At 44.2% G+C, this 12,140-nt stretch overlaps 1 protein-coding gene across 2 annotated transcripts in view; it reads left to right on the top strand.

Annotated features, from left to right (window-relative positions):
• LOC136780933 (nucleolysin TIAR) overlaps positions 1–12,140 on the top strand; it is a 439,848-nt gene that overhangs the window by 70,552 nt on the left and 357,156 nt on the right. For both annotated transcript variants that reach the window (XM_066739543.1, XM_066739549.1), the window contains one exon: positions 6,350–6,445. In XM_066739543.1, the coding sequence (XP_066595640.1) occupies positions 6,350–6,445 (96 nt within the window). The remainder of the gene's footprint in view (positions 1–6,349; positions 6,446–12,140) is intronic.

The raw sequence follows: 12,140 nt of genomic DNA, 5'->3' as shown, positions 1-12,140 counted from the left end.
TTGAAGAGGACGGGATTCGCTCTACGGGGATAAAGGATGAGAACCGGCTTAGTGGTGAGAAAATGTGCCAACACTTTTAACGATTGCATCGCTCAAACTGGAATTAAATTTACCAAATTTCCATCACCGTTCAATTTTCCCTCGATTACCATTCTCTTCTCTCCCCCCCCCCCCATCTCTCCGCCCCTCTCTTTCTTTCACTCTCAGCCCTCCTCGAGAGATCGCTTCTTACTCGTTTCTCCTGATGGCTTCTCCGCAACTCTTCCTCTTCGGCGATATACACTGTCCGCGGTGTAATCCCAACTCAAGACTATTCATTATGCCTTTTGTAGCGGACCCGGTGAGCCGCGCGCGGCGCGCGGACCGGGTGCGAACGTCCCATATACGGGACGTATATACGTGGCATTATAAAAATCCCATAAACGCCAGCTTCCTGCGGCCAATTCGCGCAGTCACCCGACTCACTCCTCCTATACTTTCTCGAGACTTCCTTCTGCTTAACCGTATCAACATATATTCCCATAATATTTTACAGCCCTATTGAACTTTGCTCATTTAACATATTCATGCATATTCTCATTTCACTCTACAAACTAATAAAATTTATTATCAATAAAACGCCTCATCCAATCTATTTTCTGGTCTAGCATTGATACTCTGCATAAATTCTATTCGTCTCTACTTCAATTTTTCCCGCTCTAGAGAATTAGAAGCGATAACAAGGAAGGACCAAAGAGCGATTTGTTCTTTCAAACTATTATCTGAGACTTGTGCTACGCAGTGTTGACACGTTCCAAGTTGATAAGATAAGCGTAATCTTCGTCAAATATTAATAGTTCGCAAGTATAGGCTTAGTTCAGAGTTTCTAATTTTCTCACACGTACGTATTACGATATAAATTACGTACATAGGATTTTATAATCGGGCAGTGTTTGCGGCTACCACTTACGCGACCCTGGTCAATCAGACTCGATTGCAGCTTCTCTGCGTTATATCGCGCGATATACTCGATCTTCTTTAAGACGAAACTCGACTGGAGAGAGGAGGTGCTCTTTACTTAGGCGTTTGAAAACGATGGAGAATCGAGAGAAGGATCGATGAGATCTGGAAGTGAGAGGAGGAGTCGTAGGGTGGGAGCTGGTTAAGTTTTATTGAAAGGGAACGAGTCGACGTCAGGCCAGTCATAAACGACGGGTACCGGGAGAAAAACTGCTAAACGAAAATGCCTGGACGGAAGGATCGGGACGAGCGATCTAATGGGGAAAATAATGGATTTTTGGCAGTAAAGATCGCTTGGCCAGATCGGTCCGTCACCCTTGCTCGTCTAACCTATGATAAATCTCTCCCTCTCTTTCTCTCTCTTACTTCGCTTGGCCAAGGACAGATAGACTCGTTAAAAAACATACACGATGGCAATAATTGCCATGATCCATATTTCCATTTATCATCTGGTAGACTTTTAAGGTACAATCGATTCGCAAAACTCCTGTAAATAAATGAAATACGGGCCGCTTTCATTCTTCATCACAGGCTTTTCCTACGGTCATCTATCTTAACGCTCGATCTGCCAGGTAATAGAATATTTCGAGTAAAGATAACGAGGAGCATCGGTAAAGGGAGACAACGGAGGGTGGGGGAGGGGGGTCTTTGTGAGAGTATTCAACCCCTTTTAGAAATTCCGGCCAAGTTATCGAAGCTTCCTACGAGTAAATTGATTGTTTGCCAAATTTTATGCGGCCTCTGCTACCTCCGGCTAGATTTACTGTACCCAGGCACGCCAGCCTCGTGGTGCACCTGTATAACGTATACCGCGTGTACAGCTATACATGACAGGTTGCATCTCTTCTCGCGGGCAAAAAAAATATTTACGTAGTGCGAGAAACCTCCCGGAAGCTTTGCTCCTCTTTTTTCTCTACCCACCCACTCTTAAATTCTCTCCAATCCACGAATTTCGCATCGCGTGTTGCCATCCACTTTCTTCGAATGAGAAAAATTTCTGCTCCTGAATGAAGCTCGCCGAAAACGATATAAGAGAAATACGGCAATAATTACTAAAGAACTGTATATATTATTTATCTTTCCTATACTATATCAGAGCCGCTGTCGTTATTATATGAGAATTATATTTTTGAAGATTAATCAACGTTGGTGAGGAGGGGGTCAGCAATTACCTGGCAAATATATATATATATATAGTCATGCTAGCAGTCTTTGAGTTTCAAGTGCCTTTGGATGTCCGGTGGAATCTATTGGACGCTCTCTCAAGAGGTTTGGTGTTTCTAAATGGGGGTCACACAGTTGGGGGTGAGAGACTGAATGGATGAGAAAGAGCGGAGAGTATGAGGAAGAAGGGAGAGGGGGAGGTTACAGTGGCACAGGAGTATACATACTGGGGAAAGGAGGAAAGGGCAGGTCGAGTGGAACCTGGTTTCTATTGGGACTAAGTGTGGGTCGAGAAGGGAAAGAGGGTGAGAGAGAGAGAGAGAGAGCAGGTTGTGGAAGCAGTAGTATGCAGTCTATCAGAGATTAACCGGTCGATCCATTAGGGGGTGATTTAGCCTAACGGTCTTTGCAGGTCCCCGTGCAACGTCATTACAAGCACGCGTACGTCCATCTTTCATCCTCCTCCTCCAAAATCAAAGTTTTCTCATCCAAATTCAAGCGCTGCTACCCTCGAGCATTGATCTATATCACGCGTTTTTACCCCCTCGAATTTATTCAAGAGCAGCGAGGATTTTTGGTCGTGAAACTTAACATGGCTCGTTAATTTAGTTTAACAGAGTCATATGGAGCAAGTCCATATATATCTAGGTGGGTCGTAAAGCTTACGGTGCAGCGTGAACGATGTACAGTGGAAAAGCCAGTAGTTTCAGCCGGACATAATCAGCCCAAATGAAGTATGCGCGTACCCTCGAACATATATTCGAGTTTCCCCAATTCCTACCGGTGATCCTTCCACGCTGACACTCGCCAGAAATCACGAGAATCGGCCGTAAAATATTGAACCGATTCTCGAATGCTGCTCTCTCGACCGTTCGTGCCTTTTGGCTCCCCCAGCCTCTCGTCGTTCGCGTTAGCCACTTTTGCATAAGACGTTTCGACGGACGAGACTTTTCTCGTTAGATTTCATATATTCTTGCGAGCGTTATATCCAAGTTGCGTTAACGAGATAATTAAAAAAGGGTGGTTGCGGCTTTTGTTTTAGGTGTGACTGGCTCGTTGTTGCATAAAGTGCATGAAGCGCAATTAAACAGAATAATTAGTGTGCATAGTCTGCGGCAAGAAGGGGATGAGGGTGGGTGGGTTGGAAAGAAGGGGAGAATAAGGGTGGTCCCAGGGGCGCGATGTGTCGTGCCTAATTGCAATGTCCAACGTTACCCCCTCCCTCCCTTCCTTCGTCTCTGCAAATACAAATAGGAGAGAGGGCTAATGCGTTCCCATAGTATATTCCAGCTCCCGCATCGAAATGCGAGAAACTGCATGGAAATCGCGCTTTCTCGCTCTCCATCGATATTGTCAAATCGACGAGCGAGTGTTGTTACCGGTTCGCCCCTGTACTGCTCCATGCTACGTGTAACATGCTTATATGTATATACATATAAACGATGGTAGACGGTCCTAATAAGGCTCCGTCCCTTTTTCATCCCCCCGCAGGTCGAGATCGAGTCAGGATTTTCTTCCAATTCGCTGGATCCTTGGATCCACTATCAATTTTTACCTCCCCAATCGCTAGGTCTCGCCCTTCCAAACATCTCCAACGGTAAATAAAGATTAAAGAAAATCACATCGTAGTCCCCGCGCGGTTTTCATTCCGGCTTACCCGATCGTTAATTGCCCGAGCTTTCGTTGGATCCTCTCCCTTTTTTTGCTCAACGATAAAATTCAGTCGCCGAGATCTCGTCTTTAATCAGCTGGCCAAATGAAATTAAGTAATCGGCTTAATGAAGCAAATAATAAAATCAGAAAGAATCAAATAGAATTTCCAGTTACAAGACACAGTTATAATTACACTTGTCGGAAAGTTCAGTAATATGCTTAGCAATAAAACTGCTGCTTAGGTGGGGGGGGGGGGGGAGAGGGGGAGGGGACAATCCAATAAGGGACGACAGTATCGCTCGATTGAAAAAGAGAGGATTAAAGAGAGAGAGAGAGAGAGAGAGAGAGAGAGAGAGAGAAAGAAAAAAATGAAAAGCTGAACGTAAGGCTCATTAAGGAAGTTAAGCACTAATTCTCGATCTCTCGCGCTAACTCCTTAAATTGGACGTTCCCGCCTCCGTGCCGGCTCGACTCCCAAGACAGTGTTGGAAAGTTAGAGGCGAGTCAAGGGTGATACGAAGGAGAGTGAGACGAGTCGCTTTCTCGAGGTGATGCTGGCGTCTCGCGTGGAGGTGTAGATTTGGAAGGGTTTGGTGTGTTGGGGAGGGAAGATGGGGGTGGGGGGGGGGGGGGGGGGGGGAGGTTCAGCCGGTCTCCCAATGCGGCTATTTCGATCAGGTCAATTTTACTGTCTCCGATGGTCACGTGTAGGTGAGAGGATGGCCAATTACCGGTAGCAATTAACGCTTACGCTAATTGCTAATAAAAGTTACAATAAGTAATTAGCGCCCATCGCTGCTTGTGCAATTAACTTACGCGCAGCTGTGTGTTTTCATTATCACGTATATTTTTCGAGGTTAAGCCTGGCTCCACTCTCTGGCCGGCTAAGCCAAACAATTGAACGCGACTTCGATTTATTTCCTCTTTCTCGATTTAATTAAAAGCGCCGGTTAAATTTTCCCATATTTATTAATCCGCCTTTCTATTGTAATCCGGCACTTACCTTTCGATGACCAGTTTTGCTACGTTCAAACGATTCGCCACTGCTGTTCCAGTACACTCGTCCAAACCGCTGCTTCCTCGGTTGTAACCATCCATGATGCAAGATTGCAGACATCGAGACTCCCTCCTGTGCTTCCCACGCGTACACAGTTCTTAACCTGTAAACAGAGAAATAAAATTTTGTAATACTCGAAGGTTCCACACTGGAGACTTTTTTTTATAATGAATGGGTCATAAAACGTCCAGCAGCAGAAGACAATTGTTTTTTACTTCTTGATTTTTTTTTATATTTGATTTCAGAATGACGAAAAATATCGTCATACCCGCAGTTAACAGGTTAAGGGAGGTCGGAGGTCATGGTGGAGGTGCCAGTGTTGTAAGTTTGCAACACTTGTTGTGACATTGGCCAACGTGACGAACAGTAAATTTCGATTTTTTTTTTTTAAGGGCATTCTCTATCTAGTCTATCGATTTATGTTCACTGAAAAAGTTCTTGTAAAATAGCAACGACTATCGTGATCAACTTTGTAACTCACGATTGTCGTTGAACTTCCCAGTCCTCCACTGCATTAATTCTTATACACCTGAAAAACAATTCAATTTGTTGAAATAGATATACAGCTGCTAATCACTTATCTGTATAAATTTTTCAATAAAAAGCTATTTGAATTAACAATAAATAAGAACTAAATAATATTCCATCAATATAATTAGAGATTTCATTAATAGTTTATGTAAATATTTAACTGAGAATATATTTAAAAAAAATCTATTAGAATAAAATGATTATTTTCCCGAGTGCATGTTCCAAACGGATCGGACGGTAAAAGTGTTGGGGAAAGATTCAAGCATTTCGAGATTATTTTCTATTACTTCGAGGCGGGGTGATTCTGGATGGTGCAGGAATTTATGCGCGTGTGTACGTCCCATGCAAATAAATGCGAAACGCCTGCGGATGATAAGGTTTACGATGCTCATTCATGAAGCTCATATATCTTATCCGAGGCATATATCCACTAAAGGTAGCAGGCTCGGAATAGCGTCCACTTGTCTAGGGAGTATCCTATCTCAAAGTTCATTCTGCAAAGCCGAAGTGAGTGTATAAAATATATTTTTAAACCCCTTCATCATTCGGAACGTCCCGAACATCGATTTTATACGGAATTTTTGTGCTATGAAAAAAAAACACTCTCGCAAAAACTAATAAAAGCTCTCGCGAGTTACGTTGCATTATTTTACCCCTTCCTGCTTCAGTTCGAATAATCATTGAGTCACACTACTGTATCGAAATAACTACTTACTGCAATGTTAACTGCATAAACGAAAAATTCACATTTCTGCTCTCACGCGCAATAATCTTTTGTAAAAAATAGAGAAAATCTCTCAGTATTGAAAAAAAAACCGTAAAAACATCTGCAAAACGTTAAATTGCGATAAGAAATTATGCGCGCGATGAAGATGATTTAATTTACTGCTGAAAGCTATTATCGTTATATCGTTGAATGAAAAGAGTTTTATGGTTTATTTGCAGCATGGCAGCGATCCATACGCCTTCGTCGAGTTTGCGGATCACCAAGCGGCAGCTGCTGCCCTGGCAACTCTCAATCAGAGGCAATTTCTTGGCAAGGTAAGTGCTTGAAGCACTCGATATATATTAGAAAAGAATCGCACATAAGTACAATAGTGTGTGGTTCGCTAAGAAAATAGAGTATATATAGATGTCGATGGATAGAGGAGGAAAGTTTGATGAGAAACTTGAGTGCGTTCGGCCGACACATGGCTGGTTCGGATGCTCAAAGTTGGTCGTCGTTGACGTTTGCCAGCCGTGCCGAGGGTGAACACGTCAGGGGTGTTTGAGACCGAGGCTCAGAGAGACGCGCGTGTGTAACCTCGGTTGCACCGTGGTTTGGTCGTCATGGGCTTATATACAGGCTGTTGGAATGTATTGGGATATGGCTTGAATAGCTAATGCTCGAATATGTCATAGTTTGCTGCGGTAGATATAAGGTCAGAATTATACATGCTTCGACGTACACGTGAGTCACGTGTTATTCTCCCCAATTCCATATCATCCATTTAACGTTATACTAGCCTGTCCCTCTCTCGCAAAGATATACTTGCATGTATATATACATATATATATATGTACGTATATGTATATACCGAGAGACAATTTATCTATATCGATCCAGCGCAGAGGAATTTTGTTAAATTATTAACTATTAGCGTTGAGTCTCTCCTGGCAAAGTTCAGAGTGATTCGTGCTGCTGGATTCGATTCTGCTATTCCCACCTGGCAAGAACATTTGCTGCTTCCAGCGTGCTTCCCTTAGTCTTCGAAGCACACCTCAGTCGTCAGTTTCCTGCCTGGTGTTTCTCCATGCACTCCACCACCATGGAGAAGCATAGCTAGTCTACCAGCTTGGCATGGCGTATATCGTGAGACCGAAACGCGGGGAGTTACTCGGTTAGTTTAGATTTGCTGAAGCAAGTTTTGATGTCGTAGCGAGAACCCCTTCTCCCTCAATCTCCTTGGTCCATGCCTTCCTCCCACCCCCTCCCAGTCCTACTACTACTACTACTACTACAACCCTCTATATCTCACCACGTCTCACCTCATCGCCCATAAAACCCACAAGCACACTTGTGTGCAGCGACTCTCGTAGACAGCCTCTCGCCACGACCGACACATTACTAATGCCGAACTGGTCCTAATAGATTGGCTGTCTCGAACTTGGATACGCCGATTAATGCGTCCCTCTTACTGCACCCTCCACCGCTCCCTACACTCGTCACCTACCAACTTGTCACCTCACCATACCCACACCCAACCTTTCTCACGAGCCAGCTCCTGACCTATGAAACGTATATATATATATATATATATATATATATACGTATATAGAGGCTGTCCCTTACCTGTCCAAGAAACTCGAGTTTCTTCTCGAGAAGCATAATTAAATGAGAGGTGTATGGGTGGGTGGGGATTAAAATCTAAAGATGTTTCACGCGAATACAGAAATTGTGGGATGTATATAAGAACTTACTCGAGCGGATGACGTTTGTAAGGGAAACGTTTTACTCGAAGGTGGGGGGTGTTAACCCGTAAGCTTAAGAGCGATCGTACAGGTAGATTTAGAAATTCAGGTAGTGTCCCAATCCCCTCTCTTTTAAATGTGGAGACCAGGGATGATCGTCTCTGTAGAATCTCCACAGGATGACGCTCGTTAACTCGAGTCGTAGTTGGACGTTGTAGGAAAGCGCGATCGTGCGTGGCGAATAATTCCTCCGTGAGATTATTAATCCAAGAGCGCGGTATATATATATATATATATATATAGGTACATCAGCTCTGTCTCAGCTGCAATTTGCCGATTCGTGTCTTGGCGACTGCCAACAGTCTACCGCGACTGAAGAAAATCGCTGACGAGAAATGCCATTTACCTTGCAGATTATATTACGATAAAATAAGAGAGTGGCTGGTGCTGGTGCAACGAAACGAATTCACGAGCGAGTTGGTATCGAACTTTGAATTTAGTTTTAAGGTTAATTAATAACATTGAGGAAGTTGGCAAATAAAGTAGAGCGAGAGGGAGGGAATATGTTAGCAAAGGAATCGGCTTGTCACTTAACGTATCCATCCATTAAGCGAATGTGCCACCTGGCGTCTCCTGCACGATGCTTCGGCTATCCTTGAGCAATAGCAGTAGCAAACAGGATTACAAAACAGACCGTCTGACTGGCTGTTTGGTTGGCTGGCTGGCTGCTGGCTAGCAATTCCATTTGGAAATGTGGCAACGGACGCAGATGGCAGAAGAAAGGGTTGGCTGTTGCACCGAGACTCTAGGTACACACAGTTGTTGAATTCTCTAGTTACCTTTGTTAACAAACCGCTGGCTGTGTCTATAAATTTTACCAATGACAAACTTGTTACCCGGGATTCATTGGATTTCGCGAAACGAGTGCTGGGATTGGATCTCGATGGATTTGCTCTTTCCTCCTCCTTGATATACTTGAGTGCGATTTTATGCTGGAACTTGGAGAATGACGTATAGCTGCATTCTGTCTTATAGTTATGCCAAAGTAGAAGCGTCACTCGACGGGACTCGCTTTTGTATTAATGCGAAGCAACACCGTGAAATTACCTACATCCCTGCAGCAGAGTTCAAGTCCTTCCCTCCGGCCTTTCCTTCTTCCTTTCTGCAGGCTTCCTCGGGATAAAATTAAGCAAGTAACTGCCGGCAAGAAGCCGCTAGCCCAGTCATGGATTGATTGTACGGAGTTGGCTCCGAGAGTTTCGACCGTTAATACGGTTCATCCTTCTTCCTTCCCCCATTTCCTTTCTATCCCTTTTCACTCCTCGCACCCTCCCCCCCCCCCCCTCCTCCATCCCTACGACAAAATATTCGCACGATTTTATTCCAATAAGTGGAGTTTGATGCTTCCACGAGTTTAGCAAACGGGAAATCGTGCAGGGGCAGGACTATATGTGGAATACGTACGCCACGTAGACCATCGAGAGAAGTACCTATATATCGAAAGGAAGATACGAGTCACAGAAACAGAAATCAAGTGGGAGTGGAAACTTACGATTGAGATTTAAGTTATTGACAAGCTACTTTGGCCAGCCTCCGTCGAGATCTGCCTGCTGCTACATCCCGCAGGCCCACTGCCTTCTGATTTCCCTCAGGACCCAACCCTTGAGAAACCATTCTACTGCCCACAATGACTCCCTGCTCTCCCGATTCTTCATCTCCATACCGAAAACATTCTTTGCTTCCTTTTTTACATTGTTCATCGTCAACTTTTAAATCCTTTCGACCAAAACTTTTTGCAAATGAAATTTCCATTCCTCGAACCGATGGAATTTCTATACGAGACAGTGTCATTTAGTTCCATCAATCGTACAACCAACATTGTCATAATTTTAGTAAGAAAAGACGAGAAAGGAGCTTGTGCTTTTGCGACAACCGTAATCACCTTGACGTGGCTAATACTCCGATGCTCCAATAAAACCGACATCCCTTACAATTCATTTGCTTTATGGCAGAATAGCACGCAAATTTTCAGATTCGAGTAGATAATACTATAGTCGCGTGCATATATAGCGCTTTCCGGAAACGTTGGAAATCCTCGGTATATTAATTAGTAAGAAAAAATATTTATCGTAATCACGAGCCAGAGAGAGAGAGAGAGAGAGAGAGAGCAATTTTATGTAAATTCAATTACGGTTTTAGCGTAGCTTTCGAATGCTGAGTTTACGCGAGAATTGGGAATAAAGTGAGGAGGAGTGGCGGCAGGGGGGCGAGAAACGAAAGAATATTTTGATATAATCGTCGGAGCATTTTGCGACTGTTTGCTTTGGCGAACCCTCGAGTCATGGAGAGAGTGGTGCTTCGACGATAGACTCCCTGAATGGTTGGTTCGAAATGTTACATGGTTTTTTGACACGCGCCTATCTGGAGCTGTCCCATCGAGAAAGGATGGGTAAGTGCCAGTGGAAGAGCTATATGTATGGTCCGGCCAGCAGGGATGGCGTCGAACATTTCGCCTGACCAGCCCTTTCGGCCAAACGCGGTATATTTTATCGCATTACTGGCATTGTTGCATCAGCAACCCCGACCTCTGCGTCCCTTTCGCTCCGACGCCGAACACCATTCCACGAGGATTAAATATTGACTGCTATTCTGATTTATAGTAATTGCCGATAGGAGCGTGGATCGGGGAATCCCGTAGTTTCTACGGAATCGGGTCGAGGGAAGGAGGGAAGGGGTATTGTGGGAGAAAAAGATAGGAAAAAGGGGTGCGGGAGGGAGAAAGAGTACCGAGCGGTTTGAGGGGAAAGCAAATAGAGAGCCGACTAGTTTCTCGATAGCGTGGGTTAAGGGATGATATAGAAAAGCCATTCTCATAACGCTTCGCTCGTTAACGGATCGCTGGATAATATCTGCACGCGCAGGGAAGAATCTACGGTTTCCTGCATGTTATATATATATATATATATATATATATAGAGAGAGAGAGATAGAGAGAGAAAAGCATCGAGTCACGTGACTGGCGCAACCACGCTTTCCATTGAAATTATTTTAGCGCCCGATGCGTGTAATTAATTATTTGTTAATTGTTGCTAATTAAGAGTAAATAATGAGATGACGTGTTGGCGCGCAATGGGTGAGAGGGGTTGCAATGGTTGAAGCTTACGCCTGGTAGGGATGATTTTTGGTGGGTGTGCGGAGGGTGGACGAGTATGGGGGAAACGGAAACTGGTCACCGGGTACCGAGAAACGGTGATTTACTGAGAGAGAGCAGCAGGCGGCGCCCGATTATTTTTGGTTTTAGCCGTGCCGGCCATTATTTTTGGTCTCCCGTTCACCGCAACTTGGACTCCACCCGGCCAGAAATTTACTGTGGCCGAGTTCAAGTACGCAAAAAGCTTCGTCGTCCATCGCTATACAACACTGTAACTGTAAAGATTTCAACGGCCAGTCGGATTTATATTTGCGCGAATCTCTATCCCTTATTTCCTTATCCCTTGAAATTCTTAATTAATTTCTTTCGCGCGAATATCCCGCTGGGCTGAGAAATAACTACGCGGCGCGTACGATCGATCAGGGATGGACCACGCTTATATATATATATATATATATATATATATATCGGCGGATATAAATAAGGGGAGGATAAAAAATCTATAGGGAAAGATTAGACTGGAAAGAAAGGAAAGAAATGACGGAGCGTTATCGTGACTGACGATTCAGGCTTTTTCGAACGTTACCCACGTTAATTCCCCTCGGATACAATTAGCTGACGAGCTTCACCGTGGATGTTGGAGAGCACGAAATGCCTCGAACACAAAGCCGATCCAAGCCGAGGCAAGCCAGGCCAACAATTGAAAAGAATCACTGCAGGATTTTCCTTTACAAATGGCGCAATCTCGTTTCGGGGGAAATATTGAATTCCATAATTTCCATTGAAAATTCATTACCTGGCGAAACTATGGAGAGAAACGATTATACGAGTATAGAGCTAGGGTAAATAAATTAGAGTCTCAGGAATAAGTAGTGGATGCTGGGAAATCTTAGGGGCTGAGAGACAGACGAGTGTAAAAAACGGGATGCAATTGCCGTGGGCTTAAAGTAAGTCCTCCTATAGGTAGTAGGTGCAGGAGGTCTTCGATCCTGTAGCGGCTCGCGATGCTTTCCAGCCCTAATCGATCAATTGAAAATCGCTCCAACAACGACAATCGATCTCGAATCGATTGGGGCCACCCTGCCAGCAATACTACCATAGGATATACCTATTTCTCCAGCCATCCTTTCTCCA

The sequence above is a fragment of the Prorops nasuta genome, unplaced genomic scaffold (genome assembly GCF_024137725.1).
Source record: "Prorops nasuta isolate Cenicafe-Biocafe unplaced genomic scaffold, Cenicafe_Pnas_1.2 PNAS00021, whole genome shotgun sequence".
In the NCBI taxonomy this organism is placed as follows: domain Eukaryota; kingdom Metazoa; phylum Arthropoda; class Insecta; order Hymenoptera; family Bethylidae; genus Prorops; species Prorops nasuta.
Note: the sequence above shows the minus strand (reverse complement) of the source record. Positions and strands in the feature narration are given on the sequence as shown.